This window comes from Mercenaria mercenaria, chromosome 6, assembly GCF_021730395.1.
Source record: "Mercenaria mercenaria strain notata chromosome 6, MADL_Memer_1, whole genome shotgun sequence".
Lineage (NCBI taxonomy): Eukaryota > Metazoa > Mollusca > Bivalvia > Venerida > Veneridae > Mercenaria > Mercenaria mercenaria.
Genome location: NC_069366.1, coordinates 30,803,268 through 30,829,530, shown reverse-complemented (window position 1 = coordinate 30,829,530; position 26,263 = coordinate 30,803,268). Strand labels below are relative to the sequence as shown.

Genomic DNA, 26,263 nt, shown 5'->3' with positions numbered 1-26,263 from the left:
GATAAAGGAGTACATTCAATTTTACTACAATAAAATTCCGTTTTAAGCCGGTGCTAGAAGGCTTGCGAGGTGCCGAGCTTGCTATTACTTTGTTTAGTTGCGTTCTATGTTTCCAAAGAACTTTCTTATATATTTTATTAACTATCACAGCGGCCTTGTGGCGGCTGTAAAAGTATCCCCGTAGTTGGATTCAGTGTTGTTATAATTTCTGGTCTTTTTTGGGGCATGTAGTCCGTTCACTAAATTGTATTCAGCCGTTAGGGTGCGTGAGGGTATTGTTCATTGCATTATCTCTCACAAACAGACTCATTCAAACCGAGCCTGACATTGATTTTCTTGCTTACATTCTATTTTCAAAGGATTTCTGATAAATTTCAAATTTTAACAAATGAATGCTATTTATACTATCGCAAAAAATATATAGGAGTATTCCAGTTGCTCCGTCCGTCGGTAAGACTATTTGAAAAGGTTTGTGGGGGAAATTTAAAAGGACTTCCAATGAGACTTTATACGTAGTGTTGATGTGTATGAGATATTTTTTCAGGGTCAGTCCAAGCACTTGAGTGTAACGCCCAATAGGCTTAAGAAGGTAGGTTACCTTGTTACCAGGGTAAATTCAAATTAAATGAACCGCAGCAATTTTTTTTTGTATTTCGTGTAATTTAATGTTTTAACTGCTACAATCTCAATTTCGGTCATCTTTGTCCCTTCAGGTATAATTTTTATCCAGGTCTGAAGTACATGACCCTCAAAAGGTATTTTATAGTGAAAGAAGAAGGAAAATACGGATATTTAACACTTTTCAGTGCATTTTGGTTTCATAGTTATCCGTAGAAGTCTGGATAATTGATAATGTTACTAGTATGCACGTTAGCTTTCTCATATCCTTAGGACGGCCAGCACATATTTATGCAATCTCGCCAGGTACATGTATGTTTCTGACAACACAGAAAATGACGTCACTCGACCTTCAGCTATCTCCGGAAGTAAATAAAATGAAAGTAGAAATGCTGAACTTGAAAACGAAAGCCGCATTTTGATTCGTAGATAGTCAGGGGTCACGCGCAGGGGTCACCCCGTCTAAATGTATGCGCGTGGACTTTTGGGGAGCCAATTTTCAACACTTTATTACGAATTGAAATAACCTGGGCTTTAGTACAGCATGTCAGCTTTTAATCTATGAAAAAATATTTGAGCTCTGGATAAACAGAAATCCCACAGGGATCCGTAACGGACGAAGGGTACATCGATAATTTTGGAACTTCATCAAATCGCTCAAAATGTCATTTTTGATGTTGTCTGAGAGTGTCAGTATATGCCTCAGATGTAAGATATAACCGTATTTGAGAGCTGCAGACCTAGACATTTCAGAAATATTTTCAAAATAAGTTTCGTGTAATAAATGTTGTTTCTACGGAAGTGTGAAAGGGCCATCAGACGCTTATACGTTTTAGTACGTTAAGGCTGCGGAAAGGATATAAGCTTAAAATGTATATGTCGCGGGGCTCGTGTTTCCATGGTAACGCATTTTCTCCCATTTTTAAACAACTATGTATGAAAACGGACTTTTCGACGGCTTTAGTGCCATTCTGTTCATGATCAACATGGATTATTTTGGTAAAATTATTAGCAAAATACCAAGCACTTTACATGGTACTCTATTTTTCTGAACGTTTAAAGTAACCATGGCAACAGAGATGTTTAAAATAGCTGATATCTTGCTTTTAATCGTAATTTCTTATAAAAAAATATTAAATAAAATCACCTTTCTTGTTAATGTAGCTTTAAAACGTCTTATTTCTAACGTAAGTAATATTTTCGCGTTATCTGCATTTTTTAAACAAATTTCACAGCTTAAAATACTTTTAGCAGTACCCCTTGTCTGACATTTTTTATGGAAAAATCGTTCTGCATGCTGTTATTTTTCTCATGGATGTTGTTGAAATGCAAATAAAAAGCCAAAGCTGTGTTCCTTAAATAGACCAGTGTCAACGCTTTTGAATTTTGCATTTAGATATATAGGTCACGGGCTTCGTTTCCATGGTAACATCAATTTAATTTAAGAAATCACAATTTTCTACTGAAATTTGAACAATTCTACAGCTTAGTTTTAGTATATAAGTAACAAATTATCAACGGAAACTGAAAAATAGGTATTACAAATCAAACTGCCCAATTTCCTTTTGAAAATGACCGCAATAGGTAACCTTTCACCCAGCTATATTCCCTATAACATCAGTTACCATCATCCATTTTCTTACATTCCGCATAACATTTCAATATAACTTCATAAAAGAAGCAAAATATTATAATTATTCAGAGCGAAAGACTCAGTAAATAATGGCTGTTTAAACAATAGCTCAAATAAAGAAAATGCACAAAATTACGTACTTTCAAAATAAAAGCTATTAATTTTGCGCGGTAACTGACACGTTACGTCATGACGTCATTTTAAGGCAACAATGTTTTGAAGCGTTTCTGCGGCAATTTATTCATCATTTCTGCATTATTAAACCATTAAGCATCAGATCGGAGACAAATCCACGATTTCTTTTCAGAAGAATGGATATACAAACACATTTAGTTTGTCGTAAACGTCGTCGTAAATCGTCACGTTAGCTTTCGGTTGGACATGCGCACACACAAATGTTTAGGTAACCTACCTCCTTAAACAAAAGTGTACACTTTGCACCTTAGAGTTATTGGATCCAATTTCTTCCACAGCTTCAAATGGATCATTCAAATGAAATTTCTTGCATACGATCATCATGAATGTACATTTTAGGGACAGTCAAGCATTGCAAAATTAATGTAAACTGGACTTACACTAAATAAATTTGTATTGATAGGTACATGGGAGATTGTGGTGCAATTTTCTTATTGTTCCTTCTCAAGGGAAGGAACACTTATGGTGAACATGTCACACTTGACTGAGCATGTAATGGATACAAGGGTATCGTCAAAGGAATCCGATTTCCCGTAGGGCGCCGCCATCTTGGACTCATGCATATTCATTAAATAGCCTCTAGCCCAATATGTGTTTACGCATAATCAATCTTTATTTCAGTCTTTAGGGCAATACAACTACGTAAAATAACAGAACAACAAGACACAATAATAAAGTTTAAATCATGTAACTCCTCGATTGAATATATCATAGTAAAGAATCGAGATTAATGAAATGAATATACATCATCTAAAAATAGACTCCCGCCAAAAACATTTACGTAATGAAATTGTCCCTGGTCACGTGATTTTTTTAGCTTCTAACGTTGCTTTCTTTAGCGTACTTTTTACTCTTCCTGATTTTTTTTATCGAATCGTAAATGCATGTATGAAATTTCTTTGTGTTAAGTGTGCAGGTACTCGCTGGTGTAGTCGCGTGATGAAAATATCCGGAAGTGAAATATTATATTTAAAAAAAACAACTTTGGTTTATGATAAAACTGTTAATACTTAGATTAGCTCACAGAACATATTTTTTCTCATTGCATTATTAAACATTTGTAACATTATGCTAAAACAATGTCCCTTCAAAAGAATACCAGTATATTATATGCGCTAGAAGGAACCTTTTGGTAAGCTATATCTTGTTAGTATTTAATGGATTAAAATGGAAGATCATACTAAAAATAACTAAAAGACTTACCTGAAATGTACGTGGCATTATTCTCGTAGTTGGTCCAAACATTGAAGACTGATGCGCCCCAAAAAATTGCTGATTGTTTCAATATTTTTACCGTTTCCATGATGAAAAATTGTGTATTATTCAACAACTGTGATATTTGTCGGATGATAAGTTAAATTGAGCCATTAAAAGTTCATTTCAATCACACAGTGTGTACAGCATTGGCAAATATATGGAGTTTTCTGCAACTGAAAATTTTGACGGCCTTGCTGGCGGCCATCTTGGATTTCTCGGAAGGCACCATGATTTGAGATTATCACCCTCGATTTTCTTGCACCTCAGATAACCACCTACACTACTTTAGAAAGATCTTTAGGTGACCTCTCATGCACACAAAACCGCCTTTAAATACTGTAGTAGTAGAAATATTTGACTTTCCTGTATTGACTGTTTGCTTGCGGGATATAGTGCACGCTTTTAAACTGCTAATTCATTAGTAAGCACTAAATTAACGTTTAACCGTCTCAGGCTCTTCTTTTTGTTTTGACAGTTACTGATGGTGCAACCATCAAACGAGGAGATTCGTGTTACTTTACAGGACCAACAGGCTTAACGTTCGAAGAAGCTGTGGTAATGATGTTTAAAGAGTGTGATAATATCTTTGACTTATTAAAACGTTCTTGGTCATAAGAGATTTTGTGAATAAGTATTAAACGGTTACAGATAATATTTATGTACTTTCAAGTGTCAACATTGTACGCCTTTTTAACTTGTCTGGCTAATATGACCGGATGTTCGGTCTCGATGCTCCATTTATCCTACGATGTAATTGTTTTGTTCAATATTTTATTCTATATCCCCTTCTTCTTCAACAAACAAGAGATATACATATAATTATCCATGATGTTCGGCAACAGAATTTTGTTATTTTAAGTTTTGTTTTCTTAGTGTTGTGTGTTACTCATAATATTATGTTATATTGTTGCTATAGGCATATTGTGAGGAAAACAACGCACATGTTGTTCAAGCAGAGACGTCTGAGGAAAACACGTTCCTGAAAGACTATTTTCTCAGTCAACCTTTATCAGGTAATTGATTATATTCAATGTGTGATGAAATGTGACAGTCTAAGTCACTTTAAATGTTTTACAATATCTATGTCAAGTTTTAGAGCAGACAAAGGTATTCAAAGTGATATCATACCACACATGTCGCAGCTTTATTTTTGTATTGTTATGAAAAATATTTGATGTTGAGCCTTACTCGATAATTATACTGTATTTCATTTTTTTCTATATTGAGAGCTTATGTCTTTTCCATTTTCGGTAACGTTGGTAGCGTTCGGAGCAGTGTGGATTTATATCCATACTATTAGCTTCTTTGACAGTTTCACATTATGAGATGCTAGAACATCCTGGAAATGTTCGGGATTTAAATCTATCTAGTGAATCCATGAAGCAATTTTAGGCAATGGAACTAATGGACTATCTGTAAGTGGATACCGCTCAATGCATTGATTCGAACGACAAGACGTTCCATAATGATAACGTTTGGACTCATATTATATGCAAACATATCAATTTCTAGAACTGGAGAATACACAGTATAAAATGATGTTTTCTTGTGCTCAATTAGTTAGCAAAACGTGTTATAAAACCAACCATTAAAATACGAAAATATAAAACAGAATCAACTGCAATAGATTTCGTTAAAGTTTAGATATACAGGAATATGTACAGATAATTTTGTTACGTATTTACAACTTTGCTAACCCAACTAAGAATATAATCTTCAATATTTGTTTTATTTTGTACTATAAAAAACAAACATCTTGGCTGGCTTTCATACCCTATAAACATTTTATATAATTTTACAAAAAGATAATAAATACGTTTGAACTGTATCACATAGATACTTGCGTCTCCCACTGAATGAAACTTTATGATGGCGTTTCGTAAAACATTTCTTTTCTAAAAGAAATAACATTTGAGGGTAAATTACATGTTTACGTTTAAAACCTTTCAGTATATAATATTTGAAAAATTCGAAGGGTCATCCATATCCCTTAATGTGGTTCTGGGACGATCTATGTATGAAAAGAATTGGAACCACTGCCTTACCCTTGCATGATCGTAAGAGGCGACTAATAGGGTCTTAACACTTGGTTTTGCTGTAACTCTGTGATTCCAGCAGGTATGCAAATTTTGATTCCATACCTCAAGTTTTTATTTCGATGTAAATGAGATGTGAAACCAAAATTTGTAATCCTGTTTGGCGCCATATAACCTGTGTTGGTGCGCCGTAAAACCCAAATAAATAAATAAATAAATTGTTTTCATTTGCAATTGACGTGAGTTGTGTAAAACTATATGGATCTTCAAAGAATCGTTTGCGGTAGAATATTCTCTGTATTTTTTATGCGAATCTAATTCAATTTAGAAGTTTGTTGTTGCATGCAAAGTCAATACACAAAGGTAAACAGCTCAAAACAATTTTCTTTGACGATGGAAAATAATGATCATATCTATTTCATGTTTTAAGTTTTACCTGTTAGCAATATTAAAATATTAAACCTTAAGTGGCATATCATTGTAATGTCATGTGTCACATTTTATCATGAACAGCAAATAAGACTATGGCATACATGCAATGAGTGGCCAGGATAATTAAAATCCTCGTAAAACTGAAATCGACGTATAAACAAATAGCATCATCTATTGCGATCTTGTACGAGTTTATCAGACAAAATAATTAGTTTCCCATCACCGACTTCTCATTTATTACAGCAGCACATTAGTTTCATATCCTGTCAGCCTCAAACAGCAAACTTGTTTTTGATATGTAGATACAGACAGTATATTTACATAATTTAATGTTTAAACCACTGTCATGATTATAATCATACCATACCGACTATTTCGAATTTCCCTATGGAATTATACTAAGTGCTAAAGTGCTAAGTCATATACCCATAAAACTATCTTCAGACTCGACCAATTTATCTTTCAAGAAATACGTGCACAAGCTACTTCAAAGAAAGTTATTCCTGACAGCTAAACTAGTCTTTCTGGTCTAATTTTACCAGAAACGTACAGGATTGCGGCGAATACATAGAGAATAACACGCTATTGTCTTTAGATATGGAGGTTTATAAGGGCAGAATGAGTGATGTTTGCATCCTTGTGGATTAATCCGACCATGATTTATGTCCGAAATATGTCCAAGACAAAAACAGAACAAAGTACCGAAAGTTCAGGCGTTGATATTTTTAATTCTTATTTCACAATTATCACTATCTTCCCAAGAAAAAATAACGACTGTACTTTGGTATACCATAAAACGTAAAGAATAGTTAATCTAGTAACCCTGTGCCAAAAATTGGTATACGATAAAATACAATTACTGTGAAATCATTTTTTTTTCGCGTAGGACGAATTTTCGCGTATTTCTATTATTATCTTTTTATTTTATTTTTTCATTTCTAAAATTGAAAATGCGCCAATTAAAGCCCGCGCGAAACAGTCCTTTTTCACGTTTGCCCGAAATTTCATGCCAGCGAATTTAAATGATTTCACAGTAATATTCAACCTGTTTTATGTGTCTCACGTCATATTGAAACAATTAGATAATATGATATTAATATGATATTTCTGATATTATGTCCCTAAAATTTAAAATGTAAAATATCATTACAAAAATCATGAATGGATGCAGCGAGTTTCTTTAAATATCTTAAAGGTGACTTAATTTACCTTTTGCATTCTTTATCTGAACTTTTAAAAATACTAGTATATTCTGTGGAATGAGCACAATCTAAACTGCAGATTCATGATCAATATTCAAGAGCAAAAACGGGGAGTTTAGCAATAGTCGCAGGTTTAATTTGGCAACATCCTTCCTTGTGTTTCTCATTACTTTTTTTGCAATGTTCCTATCTAGTAGAAGACCTTGTATGGCTTTGCAATACATCATTATCTTGTCTGAGTATTATATCCGTTACAACTTTAACAATGTAAGCCATTTTATAATCTTTTCGATAGTTTTCAAGATGACGATATATACATAAATGATCTATTTTTACAATAACAAAACATATGACATTACGCTAAAGTCCTAGACTGGAACATGGTGAGGAGGGGGCTTAAAAAGGAGGTTAGGTGTACAGCACGTCTTCAACTGACTAAAATTCGCCCGTGTTGCTTACCACTGACCGTTCCAATGTATTGCACGACTTTGTTCCTAGCAATGTTTCATCAGAAAGGACATATGGGTTGCGTCCCCGCCCCGACTGTCTGTTCGTCGGTTACGCAATGTATGGACCTACGATACTCAAAAAGTACATGATATATTCATGAAACTAAGTGCATGGATAAAGGTCAACCTTGAGAATACGCCAATGATATATCTTATTGCTTTGATAAAAATATGTTTGCATAATGCAAGTAATAATCCCCTATATGACGAAAAGTTGTAAAGTGGGATCATACGAAAACTTAAAAAAATTACATGACGAGCAATATTGAGAAAATGCCCGTCTTTTTATTCTGTTTGTATGGGAACAAAAAAATGCGAAAAAGGTAGAAAAACAATATATATTTGTAGAGTACATGCGAATCACTTTATTTTCGTCATTTGTCCAGCCATACAGTCATCTGTCGGTCCTTCTGTCTGCCACAATGGCGGATTCTGTTATAAGTTTAAATGTGCAAGCGATGTAATGTTTTCATGAAACCTGGGACATAGATAGAAAGCAATAGAATATACAGATGATTTTTTGTCCCTTTTTCCGTCCATTCGACCTGTCTGTCTGTCAATCAGTCGTAAAAGAAAAAGCCTTTGTTAATTTCAAATATAACAAATGTCCTTTTCTATGAGAGACTTTATTGCTTGGAAAAAGTCTTGCTTGTTTGTTTTGTCTTCTTCGTTGTCTATATGTTTTACTTTATATATTTTTTTATGTGTATGCCTCTCCTGTACACATACTTATTTACATTGTTGTAGTATTGAAGCTGGGGGACTGCGTTCTTAGAATGTGGCTGTTCCTGTTGGTATAAATACTTGTGTTTTTAAAATTCCTGAGTGGAAATTACTTGTCTCACTGATTGTGTCAACTGCAAAGTTTTTCCACGACACATAGTCAGTAATATCCTTACACTACCACTGTCTAATGTATTAAGATTATTCTTCTTAACAGTTCCCAAAAATGTTCGCCTTAGTTTCATAAGGAAAATCCTTAACCTTTCAGATGTTGCAAACTTATCATTGCCACACAGTTGTGATCGCTAGTCTTTCTGTACTTTCAGTGCTTTGATTATTCTTGTTAATGCAGTATACATCTTTGTGCTTTTGGAAATACAACTACGGGAAGAGTTTATTAAAATGAAAAAAAAGAGACTGAAATTACTTTATTTATTGCATAGAACTTCTCTGTAAAGTTGGGCATATATCAGAAGATGAAGACACCGTCGTTTATATGACTTAAAAATTGTTGAAAACGACGTTAAACCCGAACACAAATAAAAAAAATACGACCCTGTAGTGCAATAAAAGAAAGATTGGGCTATGTGTCTATGGAAGTCTGTTGTGATGTCATAGGGGCTGCAGGCAGTTATAATTTATTATAAGGCGAGGTCTTGAGTAAATGATAAAACGGTGGTGCAATCGCTACATTGATGTACTATGGGTACCAGGCATGCAGCGGTCCGTTGCTAAGGCAGGGTTGTATGTCATTACTTATAATAAATCCGTTTCACAATAACTTTAATGACGCCATTTGGGAAGGTCCGAGTGTTGTGCAATACTTTATGGCGTCTTAGGAACACCAGGCCTAGAAGCTCCACAAAAAATTGTACGTATATTCCTGCTGGAATTGATCTGATGTGAAATATCAATAAACCTGGGCGGGATCAATTTTGAATTCACTTTATTGTTCTGGTAACAAAGAAGATTGTCAAACAAGTATTAATTGAAAGCTGTTGTATTAGTTGCATGATAACTCGGCATTGCATTCTAAGTATTATCAGCCGTTCAAACCCGTCACTTGATGTGTAAGTGTTAACTTGATTAGGTTAGTGCAGACTCACACTCAAACAAACACAAACACTATTTTGATCTATGTCAGTTTTCATGTACATACAAAGATACGATGTTCTATGTAAGTATACATTTGGTCTATGTAAGATGTACAGTCACATACGCTGACAAGAGTGTGTTCTATGTTAGTTTACACTCATATACGCAGACCTGATTGTACTTTTACATGCACAGATTGTAGGGAGTAACGTTTCGTTAAATTATCTATTCCACACATACGTTATTCCACACAGTTTGTCTGTGTGTTACTCTCATTGACAAAAATTGTAAACGACTGTGGTAAAACAACAAAATGTTCGTATTAACATTACCATGCTGAACACGATTGATTCTGCCTTTGCAACCAGTGTAGATCATGATCAGCCTGCACATCCGTGCAGTCTCAACATGATCTGCACTGTTCATCATTCAGTCTGTATCTTTTTGGTAAGCACCCCTTTTAACAGTTAATGGATCAAGTTCATTATAGAAATTTAGCAGGGTAAGGGTTAATTCTCTCTAGTCTTACAGGATATAAAATCTGGCATGGACTGACAGACATACGTGAGGAAGGCATTTGGGAATGGAGACTTTCTGGGCAACCTATATCCACCTTCAGTGACTGGGGTAACGGTGAGCCCGATAACACAACCGCTCAAAATTGTGTAATGTTTGGCGAGGGGCGTAACAGGAAGTGGGCAGATACTGCGTGTTCTAGCACTGCTACATATACATTATGTGAAAAAAGGTAACCTAATTTTATAGAATGATTCTTCTTGAAGCATTATAAAACGCTCTTAAACAATCAAGGTAATATAATTGAATGAGTCTGTTCATGAGAGGTAATAAAATGTGCTAAAGCGGAATACTTTTATACAGATAGATTGCATGGACATTATGATTCCATATATTAATACTGATTTCCTGGGCGCATTTTCTGTCACATAGTAGACTAGCTCCTAGACTTACACTTTTATGATTTAATGTAGTGTACTGAGCCAGTCTTTATCCTAAGTCTAATGTCATTTAACATCATTCCTCAAAGACAATCTCTAGAACAGACAGGCTTTTGTCTCTATGAAATGGAATTAGACAAAAATATAGAAATATCTTTATTATCAGTCTAGACTAGCCACTTGCCACTGAAGTACTTTAAGAGCATAGATTTTTTGTTTTGGGTTTAACGCTGTTTTTCAACAGTATTTCAGTTATGTAACGGCGTGCAATTAACCTAACCAGTGTTCCTGGATTCTGTACCAGTACAAACCTGATCTCCGCAAGTAACTACCAACTTCCTCACTTGAATCAGAGGCGGAGGACGAATGATTATGAACAATATTAATCTTGTAAGAATTAGCATTTTAAGGTTTATTTTTAAATGGTCAACATTTGCAAGTTCGTGATTGTTTGGTTTTATCTCGTCATTGTACATACACACCTGTAATTCATGTGGGGAAGTTGGCAGTTAATTGCGAAGAACAGGTTTGCACTGGTACAGAATCCAGAAGCACTGGTTGGGTTTTAACTGCCCGCCGTCATATAACTGAAATACTGTTTAAAAACGGCGTTTACTGTGAAATCATTAATATTCGTGGGTTACTAATTTTCGTGGATTTCATGGTTATGTCAATCCACGAAATTTAATCCAAACAAACAAGTAAAATTCCCATTCATTTTATGTTCAAAAATTGAAATCCACGAATTCAAATCCCCACGAAATTGCCGTTTTGACCAAAACCACGAAATTTCATGCCCACGAAATTTAATGATTTCACTGTAACCCAAAACTAATACATAATTCCGAGAGTTTGCTCTGTAAAATATTATACCTATCGTTTCAGGATTGATGAGTAAAGTGTGAGTGCTGAATGGAATGAAAATACTTTTTACATTTATCTTATTAGATTGAATGTGACAATTATTAAGAACTGCAACGATTGACTTAACTTCGAAGGAATTTAATTTGAATGTCACGTGACTTATTCAATGTAAATATTTGATATTATGCCGCATCAGTGTTGTTTATATAGTTCTAACATATTAAACTTCAATTCTAGTTTTGGAACTAAATTTCCAGGAACAGTTGATCCTGATAATCAATTTTCGTGATTTTCAAGCAAGTAATTGCCATATTCTGGAGTTTACATTTTGCATTTTAAACATGACAACAAAACACACCTGATACTGCAAGACTTGTGCTCATGGAACTTGGCTTTTTCTGTTGAATATTTATCCTTATTTTTGTAAATATCATTGTATTGGAGAAAATACCGAAAACAACTGCTGGAGAGGTCACCGGAATATACCACTCGTCCACGGGTTGTAAATAAAACAAGCCACATCATGACTGAGAAACTTCCTGACAATGTTCCGCCGTTTTTATGGACTTTTTTGCCTAAAAGCCATTGTTTATTTTATTTCAACTTCGCACTACTTACAAACTGTAAAAGAATAATAAACAATTTTAATTTTTATCTAAATCTAAATCTAGCTTTCATTTATATACCCATAACAAATTATGTATGTTAATCTTGAAAACACCCTTTTGTACTCAAAATACATCAATTTCCGGGCTCCCCCTTCCCCCCCCCCCCCCCCACCCCCCACATACACACATCCCTTCCTCCTATTTGTATTTCTTATTTCAAATTTTGATGTTTAGTTGATCATTCCAGTTGTGTAGTTAACACTTCTTTTGATGATTTGGAAGGATACAGTAATCAAACTGTTCCGTACACTAGCTGGTAATTGTGCGACATTGACTTTAATACACGCTGAAAAGTATTGCCTGATCTGTATTTGCCCATTTTCTGGAAGTGCGGACTCTTGTAAACACGCTGACTACAGGCTGCTAACAGAAATTTCCGATCAATATCATCCGTAGATTATACACATATTCCAAATCATTATTGGTCTAATAAGCTGATAAATTCAATCTCGATTTCGCGTCAAGACTGAATAGAAGCATTCGTACTTAGCGGCCAAACTTCCGCCAGTGTCGTCATACGACCTATTTAATTAAAACACATTCCCTGGATTCGACGTCAAGAACGAATAAAATGTAGGTAAAATATTAACAGATTCTTACGCAGCGACTCCTCGTTTTACGAGATGACAATTTTTTTTGACGTAATGACCTCTCAAAAGATGTTCAATTCAAGTTCAGCCTGGAAACAGCGTCAAAGGAGTAAAAGTATGTAGAACAAATATTAATGGATTCATTTTCAGCGATCCCGCATTCCTCTGAGGTGTCACACCATATTCCATATGATAACATACTTAAAGATGATTAACGTCAATACTGAGTAAGGATAGGTGAACGTTATTCACGGAATCATATTCGGAAGCTTTGCTATCTTCAGAGATGGCGCGTCATTTTTGACCAGTAACCTATTTAAAGAAGTTAGATTTTCAGTCTATTCGTTCCGTGGCGGTGTGCCACTGTGTCGTTCCTTCCCCCTATGCTGCCCTTATATGTAAAGTACGTTTGAACGTTTCGCTATTGAAAACTGGTATAATAGTTTCCGGATTGTTTCTAAAACGTTTGACTAACTTTGATTTAACTTTGGTTTAGGGAAACGATTCAATACGTTACAGCAGATAAAATTTTGATAAAATAAGAGGCAATACGATGCTTTATAGCATTTGGTGGACTTTATTGTTTGCATTCTAGAACATGACAAAAGACAGAACACAATATAAGACATCATAAATGAGCAGATGTAAAACTGGCATATATCTATCGTAATAAATGATTCATACAACCTATGTTTGAACGTATGTGTATTGATTAAAGGTAATTTAAAAGATAATATTGACTCCTTTTAAAATGACACCAAGTGCCAAAACGCATTCTTACTAATTAGTGTGTTGATAAAATAAAGGAAAGTTTAGTGTCATCTTAATGCACGAAAAAGGGGATTGAATGGAGCTTAATTTTGCATTATGACTTATTTACTTACTTACAATTGTGCAAAAGTGTGTATATATAGAATATAAATGTATGAAGGTTGAATACAAAAATAAACGTAAAGAATATAGCAATGTTTGAAATTCGGGTTCATTGATGTTTAGTAATATTGATAAACTCATAATTTGATGACGATTATGGAAGCAATAAAGTCATAGAAGATCCTTTGTGAGGACAGAACACAACAAAGCTAAACGGATAGCAGACTTGGTTTGAGCGAGTGAGTTCATGAAAGGTAAAAATTCTGATATGTAGGCACATTAGGTTGACACCATAATCCCAAAAGGATCAGAAATATAACAACACCTAAGTCATACATTGGTGGATCTTTTAACATTCGTCAGACAGCTGTTGTGATAGTAATTAAAATGTAAGAGGATCCTTTGGAAGCATACAACATAACCAAGCACAATAATGGGATACTCGGTCTGTTCATTAGAAGTGGTGCAATGTGCAACACATTTCCTGTCCCCTAGCTTGATTGGCCATGATTTTATTCTCTTTCTTTTTTTCCTTACCTACAGAAGAGCTTAAATGCATGTAGAAGAGCGCGATATAGAAAATTTCAAAATGAATCAAAATGTCGAAATATCAGATAATAATGTTCTTCATTGCCGAAAGTGATAAACCAAGCAAACAGTCTTTCGATGAAGATTTCTATCATTAATCAAGCGAACAGTCTTTCGATAAAGGTTTCTATTATTAATCTAGCAAACAATCTTTCGATGAAGGTTTCTATTATTAAAGCTGCTCGCCCTCACAAAAATTTACGGATTCACCGCACTATATGGTTATGTAGGAAAAAGTAACGCGTTGCAAACGGTTTATTATTTTTCAATATAGCCATATATAGTGCTGTGAATCCGTAAACTTGTTTTCATCAGCCATTTTCTCAAAACGCTACATAGATTTTCGCTTATTTTGTTGATTATACCTTTTCATTTTATATTCTTGTTACAAAAAAGTTGCTTTTGAGAAATTTAAGTTTTTCGACCAAACTGAGGGCGAGCAGCTTTAATCAAACAAACAGTCTTTCGATGAAGGTTTCTATCATTAAACTACTGCAGTTTCATTATATTCAGAAGGATGCATGCACACACCACAAGCACGGACGACACAATGTGACCAGTTCCTGAGGCTGAACATGTTGTTGCTGACCCTGAATATGTTATTGCGGCTGAAGTCAACTTTTCCCAGTAAGTTACTCTCTGCTGGACAACCGTGCATCTGAAAAAGCCAGATAAACTAGATACTATGCAATATACACAAAATTAATGCAAGTATGCAAAATTTTGATATGCAAAATGTTTGTGGTACCAAATAGTGACGTCGATAAATGATCAATAAGGTAAGAGATCAATAAGGTAAGAAAAATGATACAATACATTTTATCTGCAACACAATTACTAAATTATTAATTATTAATAGGACATATTGTGCCTCGACTAAGATCAAAACAGTTAATTTTAATAACCTTCCAAAAAAGAGCTGTCGGAGGACAGCAACGCTCGACTATTCAACAGCCTTGTCAATTGAATGAATACAAAAGTGGAAAAAGGGGCATAATTTTGTAAAAATGGAAAAAAGGGTTATGGAACCTTCACAGTGCTTATCAGCTCATAAAGTGAACAAGTGCGTGAAGTTTCAATCCTTTCCCATAAGTGGATACTGAAATACAAGCTTACATACAAAAACTTAACCAAAAACTGCTAAGTCCAAAAAGGGGCATAATTTAAAAAAAGAAGCAAAGTAGAGTTATGTGACCTACACAGTGAATGTCAGATCATGACAGTGAACAAGTGTGTGAAGTTTCAATCCATTCCCATAAGTGTATACTGAGATACCAGCTTACATACAAAACCTTAACCAAGAATTTTTTAGTCGAAAACGGGGCATAATTTTGTAAAAAAGCAAAATAGAGTTATGGAACCTGTGCAATGTAGGCCAGTTTATCACAGTGAATAAGTGTGTGAAGTTTCAATCAATTCCCACAAGTCGTTACTGAGATACCAGCTTACATACAAAACCATAACCAAATCGGGACGCCGACGCAGACGCGGTCGCCGACGCCGACGCCGACGCATGGGTGAGTCCAATAGCTCTACTATTCTTTGAATAGTCGAGCTAAAAACTCAAACGTGCATTTCAACAGTAATTAGAACACCAGTAATTGTAGTATTTTCTTTCTTTCAAATGAAACGAAGACACAGAGAACAGGCACGTCACCTCAGCTAAACACTAGACGGAAATGTACCAAAAATAATACATACACGATGTAGATGTTTTCAGTTGATGCACCACTATGGGTCCAGGAGAACTGGAAGGACGACTTAACTCCACTCTCGGTATGGGTTAATGCAGCCTCCTAAAACATCGCACATACACATGTAAATAGGGTTTTTACAACGTCTCTATTTCAATTTTTGCTAAACCAATATACAATAGTATAAAACAGTATATGATGTTTAAATATGTCTTAAGTATTAATCTGTACAAATTCAGGAATCAAAATCTGCATCTGTTTTCGTGTCCGGCACATTGCAGACGGTTCATGTGATATTCCTGTTAGTGGTGGCAAAATACTACTCGTACTGTTATACAGCAGTAATTTGGTCGAGATTATGCTTGCGTGATGTGTCGAAAAAAGTCCCTAAAATACATCATAATTTTCCATTCTTAGCGCACTTGTGCGTAATAATGGGGCCAAGGCGGTATTATTTCATCCATGGAATTTATATTATAAGACACTTTCCATGCTTTATATCTGCATAGTTTCAAGTTGTTTACGGTATTGCACCTGTAAACCGGTTGCAATATGAGAGTACCTGACTACAGCTGACTTGCATTTCTTTTCATTCTATTCAACACCCCATTTTATTTTCTTGATTTGCTTCAAGGGGTGTTGAATGGTATAACCGTGTCATCTTGGATAGATGCACTGCAGAGATTGACTAAAGTTTCTACTTCAATGATATTTACTGCTGCAGTCACGTGTTTATTATGGCCGGTACTTAAAAATTCAGTTACCTGATTGGCTAAAACATATAGCTTTGATTTTAAATTACAATTATAAATAGCAAAAGGTACCCCATCACAGTTGTTAGACGTTGTTACCGAGTTGTCTGTATCGGTCAAAGACCCGACCGTTGAATACCTGCTCACATTTGAGCGAGCCTGACACAGAAACCCCTTAAAGTCTGCTCCACTGAGAGTTACTGAAAAATGAAACAGACGCTTGGTTAGAGTTAAATGTATGTGCATAGGGCCATAAGCTATAAGATAATGGCCTGTTTGCCCATGGTGACCCGATGGTCTAGTTGTAACAAACTTGACTGTCAATCCAGAGGTCGGGGCTTCAAATCCCGGTCCAGACACTGGAAATCTGTGAGACCTTTTTTAGTATCTCCTTTCTAAGAGGCTAGTACTTTTTCTTCCCAGAAAAGACGGCTTCTACACACGGTGCATGTTAAAGATCCAGATAGTCTATTCGCACAGAGCTAGACAGGCCTGCATCTAATGAAATTCTCTTTCTTTATTACGGGTCTTTTTTTCGCCCTATTCCTCTGGTCAGATCACTCTGTGTCTGCACTAGTAGGGTATTAATGACACCCTATGTGACTTCCCATGTATGTAAACGCTTTTGAATGTGTTTATTATGAAAAGGGCGCTATAATATAGTCTGGTATAGTCATATTATTTGCTGAATAATCAGAAGCTTAGATTGAAACATTTAGTAGATATTTTCATATGTAATACAATCAAAACCAAAACGCAACCCTCTCATCCCCCGTATTCCCCACCTCACCTCAACCTGAAAGAATGTGAATAAGTTTACGGTAAAAATGGACTCAGTCATGAAACAACGTTAGTTTATGATGTAGTGCGGAAATGTTTATTCATTGCCCACTTTTAAACAAAGATCAGGCTTGGTACATTACAACATCGTTACATATTTCTTTTAAATACCTCATACAGTTATTATGTAAATACCTAAACTGCGTCGAAATATTGCATCTGACATCCGGATTTAAATGCGTATATGAGCCGTGCCATGAGAAAACCAACATAGTGGCTTTGCGACCAGCATGTATCCAGACCAGCCTGCGCATCCGCGCAGTCTGGTCAGGATCCATGCTGTTCGCTAACAGTTTCCTTAATTCCAATATGCTTTGAAAGCAAACAGCATGGATCCTGACCAGACTGCGCGGATGCGCAGGCTGGTCTGGATCCATGCTGGTCGCAAAGCCACTATGTTGGTTTTCTCATGGTGTGGCTCATTTGAATTTCATGACTAAAAAAGTAGCTACTATTAATGTATTAGTATAAACTATACTGATTTTGTGAAGAAACCAACTAAGAAAATCGAAGCGGTAAAATATTTACCTATTATTTGTTTTCTTTTCATTACTTTGTCCATTTACTTCTTAAATCTATTGTTTTACTAAAATAAGGTACATTTAAGTTCATCCATCCAAGCAACAAATATCTTTCTTCAAACATGACGGTTCGCCTTAAAAAGTACAGTAACTGATTAAACTGAAATGCTCATGAATACACATTTCATTATTGCCATTAAAGTGGCTCAGAAAATAAAACAAATGACAATGAATTATTATACTATCATTATATTCATTGTCACATTCATAAGTAACAAATGACATGAATTATTATTCTATCATTGTCACATTTATACTCATTGTCACATTCATAAGTAACAAATGACATGAATTATTATTCTGTCATTATACTCATTGTCACATTCATAAGTAACAAATGGCATACCTGGTAAAATGAACATGCTCATTCCAATGGCTTGGTTAGTAAAGTTGCATGCTCATAAAATGATAAAGTAACTATAAGTGCTGCGACATTGTCACATAAATAACAAATGTCGCTATGAGTAAATCGTTTTACTTAAAATAAAACGAGTAGCAAATGAACGAAGAAGACCAACATAATTCTATTTAATTATCACGCAAAACGTTATTCTGTAATTCGGCCATCAAAAACGTTGACGCTTAAACAATTGCTGAGAGAAGACGCATTCATAAAAGGCCAGTCTAAAGCTTACCATTGATAGTATCACCACAGTCATACGTATTTGCCGATGGCATTATGGTATAAGAAGACGCACTGTCTTGAGCACTAGCGCGATGCTTTGGTGACATGGCATTACAAGTTCCAGAAGGCGCACCACCTGCGTAACCGCAGCAACCCGGCAACAACATGATCATCATCAACAGCACGGTCAGATACATCTCGGTTATCTGTATAAATAATTTACAAGTACACCACTTATTATTACATGTATACCTCTTTAACACACTTAAACGGTGAAAGGACACCCTGAAGTGGCCCCATTGGAAATGATTTCAGACATAAGCAGGAATAAAGGAGTAAAACCACCGACGTCCGCAAGCCACTCAGGCTGCAGGTCTACGGATCTCGGGGACATGAGCTCGATCCTCGGCAGTGAGGTATGTTCCTCGGGAACAGTATGTCTTAAATCATTCGTCTTCCACTTCTGATAACTCCTCTGAAAATTGTAACAGCAGATCGGTACCTATAGGTTAAGAGTGTGCCATTACACGACTGAAATACTACTGAAAAAAAAACGGCGCAAAACTCATCACACAAACAAAAACACCTCCACACAATTGTTTTAAACCGTTAATGCTTACCAAACACTTGCTTAATAAGAGATATGAAAACAATGAATACATTTATAGTTAATACCCACAGTGTTAGAGTACTTTTGAGAATACCAACTGATATATCTATTTTGTATACTGTGTCATCACTGTGTCACAACCATGTTAAGATATGTTTTCTTATTTAAATTATTCTTTTTTTTTTCTATACGAATCATTGATTTTACCTCTTTAATATATGAGCTTCAAACCATGACAACCTATTAACGTGCAGATGTATCATGCGATTTAGTGAATAGATTTTATTATCAAATATATCATAAAGAGGAGTACTAAACTGTGAAATTATCATCTACATGTACAACCACACCAGGGCAAATCAATTGTCCATGACAGTACAAATTGTCAGGTATCGATGGTATAAATCCAGTTTTCAGGCGAACGTTAAAGATGAGTTTAGTATAATCTACATAGTTATATTGAATAAGTTGCACTAGCTTTTGAAGAAACAGATATAAACCCATTCTTGATGTTGTTACAATTATATCATCAACTCCAAGAATAAAATTTGCCTGCGTCACCTGTTCGGCTCTTTAAATCTCTACATATAATTTTCACTGTTCTGATATGAATATAAATTAGTAAACAAAATCTCATAAAATCGCAAGCATCAATATGCCTGAACACATCATTAAGACGCAAATTACAAAAACTGTTATAAAATATTATCCATAATATTTCTTCATGATAAATATGAAGTATACAAATATAAGATACTTTTGTCAAATCTGTTTAACTAAACCCCGACTCTCCATGATTCATTTCTAGTATTTACTAGTACATTTAAAGGCTTTGTGTCATTTCCAAAGAAAGAATAATCAGGTTGATTAATGACATTTAATTTTATTGGTATGTAAGTTTCATAAATACCTGTTATGCCAAAGTTTAAAGAGTAAGTACACTGTGGTCTCAAATAAAATTTGTCACTTTTAAATCGCGAACCAGGCACCTTTACTAATCGTACGTGCCAAGCCTAATCGTACATGACAAGCATTACAACAGCTGTCCATAAATATGACATTCTCATACAAGTAAATGTGCATTATCTTTACTATAAAATACTACAAATGTAACTGATATTTCATTTTATTATCGGCTTGTCAAAAGTTATTTTCACCATAAATAAGCAGGCAAAAGCATCTGAAACAGTTTTTGAGGAGTGAATCAAACACATATGAATATATCCTAACTGCTTTTAATTTTGAAAAAAAAATATGGTATTGTGTCTTAAAACGATTTCATGTCCCACTCAACTGTAAAATTATTAGAAAGGAAGTAAACTAATAGACATCTCTGCCTAAGCACCTGCCTAACGCAAGAGTAGTCATTCTTTGTGGATACACCTAAAATAAATGAGCCGTACCATGGGAAAACCAACATAGTGGCTTTGCGACCAACATGGATCCAGACCAGCCAGCGCATCCGCGCAGTCTGGTCAGGATCCATGCTGTTCGCTAACGGTTTCTCTAATTGCAATAGGCTTTGAAAGTGAACAGCATGGATCCTGACCAGACTGCGCGGATGCGCAGGCTGGTCTGGATCCATGCTGGTCGCAAAGCCACTATGTTGGTTTTCTCATGGCACGGCTCAAATATCAAAACTTTACTTTGATAGGAAATCAACGCTCGTCTAATCAGCCTCTTTGTCACTTGAATAAATATAAGTCGAAAAGGGGGCATAATTTTGTAATAGAGCAAAACAGAGTTATGGAACATGTGCAGTGTAGGTCAATTCTTCACAGTAAAAAAAGTAATATATAATGTAACAGTCAACATCTCTCTCTCTCTCTCTCTCTCTCTCCCTCTCTCTCTCTCTCTCCCTCTCTCTCTCCCTCTCTCCCTCTCTCTCTCCCTCTCCCTCTCTCTCTCCCTCCCTCTCTCTCTCCCTCTCTCTCTCCCCCTCTCTCTCTCTCTCTCTCTCTCTCTCTCTCTCTCTATCTTTAAATGTTACTCATTTTACAACGGACAAGATAAGATAATTAAATGATTCGAGTTTGATGGTAAGACTTTTTTCATGTCGATTTGTTATGTGTTTTCGCGACTTCACATGTAATCTTATATCGACCTTTACAGCTAGATTTAATTCCAAACAAAAAAATATCTTTAAGATAGGATCGTCGGCATATTGTAATAACACAAGAAGTTTATGAGGTTCACATATCGTTTGTGTTATTCTGTCCTGTCATCTATCTAACATTTTTCAAATAGCAAAACTAAGCACCACACTTTTACACTTTAAATTGTTCTCTTTTAATTTTTCACAAAGATTTCGAATGGGTGCAGACCGTATTCAGTTTTGTTTCGTTAAATTGACATATGTTGGTATTTGAACAGGATTTTAACTATAAACAAGGACAAACGTTTCGTCTGTCACTTCACTCAGCGTTGAACCATCAGCAGAGTGAAAAGAAAAGACACCCTCGTCCAGTCAGGCAGAGTGTTGTATAAATCTTTCATTTTGATAAATTATCTATAATGCGTTATCAAGTAGTCTGATTTGCAAACTTCAGTCACGTGGCACGGGTTAGTTCAGGTCACGAATTCGTTCTTAGACGGCGTTCGTCGAGGAAGCAACCTCTTTCTGTTTGCAATAAACAATTGAATAAAAAAGAATAAATGTTTTACTAAAAAATGTACAGTTACCCCTTTATTATGTTTCTTTTTATCATTTGAATAAAATTAAAGCTTTTGCATGCGCTAATAGGTAAACTGATACTTAGTGATGCAGGACCATTGTCAAACAATTTCAGTTGTAAATATAATAATATATGTATATGATTAATGTAAAGGTTTGCGCATGTACTTCAAAGTAAGCTTCTATGAAATACGACAATAAAGACGGATAACCGTTTTTTTTTTATGAAATGTTATTTTCTGTTCGAGTTAAGCACCACCTTTTATATTTCTAAGCGTTTAAGTTTCTTCTAAATCTGTAAACATATTAATATAAACTGGTATAAGTTTTGGTCGTCTAAATATACAAATAAACGATTTCATTATACCCAATTTCAGATACATTTAAGAAACCGAAACAGTCCCATGGCATTTTTTTTTTCACTATTCACTGTTACTGCCTCTCGCTGCTAGTGTTAGATCGAGTGCTTTCAATGTTAACCTTTACTTTTGGATTCGACTTAGTTAAACCCATTTAGCTTAGCTATCTAGCTGGTGTATGGATTGCTTGCAAGCAGACTACCCCTATAAATAAAGTTACAGGCAAGTGTCTGTTAACGTTTTTGCGACATTACATATTATTTGCTCGCCACACGTCAGGCAGCAGGTAAGATCGAGTTTATTTTTCTTTTTGGCTAAAAAAAGGTGGTCAATAACATTTAAGCAACATCTTATTTTTCCATTATTCTGTTCTTTCTGAGATTTATTAAAAATAAGGTAGTAGATAAAAAAAAACAGACACTACGTCAATTTACAATTTACTAACATTCCAATGTTTCGACTACATGCCTTCATTAGGGAATGATGATGTTGGGATACCGCATGTTTGTTTTTTTTTTTTTCGTGTTATAACAACCGAGGGATTAGTTGGTGCCCGAGCCCGGTAGGGCTATAACTATAATTCATTGTACAATTCTGAAAAAAAAATACTTTAGTTCTGAACTATAATCATCGTTAAATCAAGGTATTTGGTCAGAACCATCAGTGAACTGTGATGAAGATTTTGAGTAGTGCAAATGTTGGCCTTTACGCACAGAAATCCATATGAAATAAACCTGGATTTTATTCCTATGGGAAAATATATACATGTTTGTGTGTTCAAATACTTATGACAGATTTGCAAGGGAATTAGAAACATTAAAAATCTGATGATATGAACAATAATTTATTCATCGAGTATTACAAACTGTTTTAAGTGTTTCAGTGAGTATAACGAGATTCCATGCCAGTATGAGTGTCAGTTTGTTTCTTTGCTCCTATCCAGCAATCGTTTTGACGTCATAAACAACGCAAGCCTTCTCTTCAGGGTGAAAAACGAGCGGTTCCTTTTCACTTTTACATTGCCCTTGGAATGTGACCCTTTCTTCTTCACACATGACGTAATCTGGGGACCATTCCCGACCAACCCAGGGATTCTTTCCATCTGGAAGTCTGGTACACGTGGGAAATCGTATATTGCAAGGAACGCAATGGGCAGACGAACACTGGTGGGCCTTGTATTCACCTGTGGACACATTCAAACACACGGTTTGATCAACACAATAAATATGTGACACGATTTATATAACAAAACATGAAAAGTGTGGTCGTTTAGGACTAAACAGATCGTATGCTAATATATAATTTTCCTGTGGCATATGTGTAAATGGTATCTCCTGATGCAGGAGGTTTAAAATCAAATTTTAGCCATTCTTGATATCTGGTTACGACAAAATTTTGTCTTTTGTGAACGTGTTTCATTGCAAAATTTAAGATTGGGATGCGTTATTTAAGTGTTTTAAATGTAACAATCAGACCTGTTTTCTATCAACAATAATAATGCTTGTTTTCAAAGATCAGATTTTCTGACAAGTTTCGAGGTTGCAAATTATTTTTTCCAAAATTCAGGCTAAAGAGATATTACTTTTGGTAATGAATTTAAACCTTAAAGTTTGCAAAAACGGCACCTAAGTACAGACATGTATTCAGTTCTTAAATCCCTACATCTGACTTACCACTCAACTTTGAAAAAGTGCTCTGGTGCTTTATTGCTTCATTTACAGAAAATGTATCTTTGTAATTTACAAGCCGGTTTGAATTCGGAATAATATATATAAAAAGACTTTTATAAATAGTTTTCTAACGCTTACCCGTTTTTGATGATACTATCCGAGGAATTGAATAGAGCGTGAATTGCCTTATAGGTAATTAAGTTATAACAAATGTTTTGGGCTTATGTATATCGGCTAGAAAATGAACTTACATGGACTTTTTGGTACAGTCTGACCTGGTTTGCAGTCTACATCTTTGAAATGCTCACATTTTCTGGACTGTTTATCGAACAGAAACGGGTATGCACACTCTTGAGAGAGCATCGTGGTATTCCCATCCGCAACAGCTATACATTCGAAATACATGGCACAATTATTTTCGTCAGGCACCGTCTCCCCTTCTTTACATGATGACGCAACATTCATTGGCTCAATTTCAACGTCTTCTAAATTAATACGTTCTAGTTCAGTACCTTAAATGGAGAATAAGACAAAATATTACACAGGCATACAAGCTGTGATTAATTACACTATTGATAAAGAGTGACTCTCATTTTCTGTCAGAAAGCTTTTCGTCAATTTCTTAAGCAATGGGAAAAAGATAATTTTCAAGAGCTTAAAAATGTAAATATAAGTACGTTTTGATGTTATTATGTACATCTTCTGCTACTAGGTACATCTTCAAGCAACGTCATTTCACTGGATACAGTTATAACTCCATAACTATCCAATAAATTCCATATAATGCCATAGAGCTAAATAACATATATTAACTACTAACTATAACGTGTGTTTACATCGACTTATCGCAATAGCTAAAACGGAAAAATATTTGACAAGGTTCAAGTTGAGATACTTTAACCCTTACTCTGCTATATTTCTATAATGGACTGGTCCATCTTCCAATTTAGGCAGTACCATTTATCATTTGAAGGGGTGTTTACTAAAAATTTACTGACTGAATAGCGAACAGTGTAGACCATGATCAGACTGCACGGATGTGCAGGCTGATCTTGGTCTGCACTGGTCGCAAAGGCAGAATCACTTGCCGCCAGCAGGCTAAGAGTTAACCCTTGAAACCTAACCTAATTGAAAGTAGTTTAAACTATTTTGTAAAATGTTATTGGATTTTGAACAACATACTTACAATCGTCAAATTGTGAACCTGCAGGGATGCACGTCACCTCGTCTAAACCAACGACATGTCCTTCAGGACACCTATATGACACAACTTTTCCAAGCAAACACATATACGCTGTCGAGCAGTCGTCCGGATGGCGGCTCCATTTTATATTAGTGTCCAATGTCTTTTCACATAATTCTGACAGAACAAAAGAACATGAAAGTAAAACCGCAAAAGTAATGCCAAGCGATGATTCCATTCTAAACATTTTGAAAATAAGATAGAGAAATACTTTATGTTCAAAAGAAATTAAATTAACAAATTCTATTATACTGCTTGAGACTTAATACTGAATTAAGAATGCATGCGTTCTTTTTCTACCATTTGAAAAACTAGTACACGTACGCCTACTTTCCGAAAATTCCACACCTTTTCTTTAACAAAGGAGTGTAATAATTAATTAAGATAGCTAAACTTTCTCCAAATTTTCAATTCAGAACATGCCTGTATCAATAATCCACCCCCTCAATTGAGCATTGTCATCGGATGCACTAGTGATTACACAAGTGTGAAATCTGCGATGCAGCTTAACTGCATCCCTTGCAAATGACCTACCTGTATTTATTTTATGGAGGCTTATTCCGATTAATGATTAAAATCTAAACAACGGAGTAATGCTTGGTATGATATATAATGAAAGTAAAAATTGACGAAGTAAAGTCTTACGAATCGTGTTATTTTGCGATGTCAGATCAGTTTAGGGAACGTTCTAGAAATTCAAAATTTAATATCTGTACACTTCAATTGTACTTAATCAAAATTATCTAATTAACTGTGATAAGGAGACCTTTTGTGATCATGTCTCAGCAACAATTTTAATAATATCTAACTAGAGACCACAATACTTGCTCAATATTTATTGATATCCATGTTACATATCTACTAAGACAAACTGTTTATACTTTTAAATTCCATTCCTCTTGTATTCAACAAATGTTACTGTAAAGTATTACAACAAAAAAAAATCGCGATACGGATGTTTTCTATGACATTTTGA

The 26,263-nt window shown here is 35.1% G+C and overlaps 2 protein-coding genes across 2 annotated transcripts; both read right to left on the bottom strand.

The window, feature by feature from the left end:
* Positions 1-15,897: 15,897 nt before the first annotated feature.
* Positions 15,898-18,928, bottom strand: LOC123549266 (putative defense protein 3). Its single transcript, XM_053546741.1, has 3 exons — positions 18,742-18,928; positions 16,758-16,885; positions 15,898-16,035 (listed from the first exon to the last, which is right to left on the bottom strand). Exons 1-3 carry the CDS (start codon positions 18,926-18,928, stop codon positions 15,898-15,900), a joined length of 453 nt encoding a protein of 150 aa, XP_053402716.1.
* A 4,012-nt stretch (positions 18,929-22,940) lies between these two features.
* LOC123550219 (uncharacterized) lies at positions 22,941-25,559 on the bottom strand. Its single transcript, XM_045338651.2, has 3 exons — positions 25,231-25,559; positions 24,296-24,556; positions 22,941-23,557 (listed from the first exon to the last, which is right to left on the bottom strand). Exons 1-3 carry the CDS (start codon positions 25,472-25,474, stop codon positions 23,310-23,312), a joined length of 753 nt encoding a protein of 250 aa, XP_045194586.2. The 5' UTR covers positions 25,475-25,559; the 3' UTR covers positions 22,941-23,309.
* Positions 25,560-26,263: the final 704 nt, after the last annotated feature.

Coding starts and splice junctions, on each gene's coding strand:
- LOC123549266 (XM_053546741.1), bottom strand. CDS start 18,928: ATGTATCTGACCGTGCTGTTGATGATGATCATGTTGTTGCCGGGTTGC. Junction 16,886..18,741: donor CTGTGGTGATACTATCAATG/GTAAGCTTTAGA, acceptor TTCATTTTTCAG/TAACTCTCAGTGGAGCAGAC. Junction 16,036..16,757: donor CGTCTAACAACTGTGATGGG/GTACCTTTTGCT, acceptor GCGATGTTTTAG/GAGGCTGCATTAACCCATAC.
- LOC123550219 (XM_045338651.2), bottom strand. CDS start 25,474: ATGTTTAGAATGGAATCATCGCTTGGCATTACTTTTGCGGTTTTACTT. Junction 24,557..25,230: donor AGGTTCACAATTTGACGATT/GTAAGTATGTTG, acceptor TCTCCATTTAAG/GTACTGAACTAGAACGTATT. Junction 23,558..24,295: donor GACTGTACCAAAAAGTCCAT/GTAAGTTCATTT, acceptor ATGTGTCCACAG/GTGAATACAAGGCCCACCAG.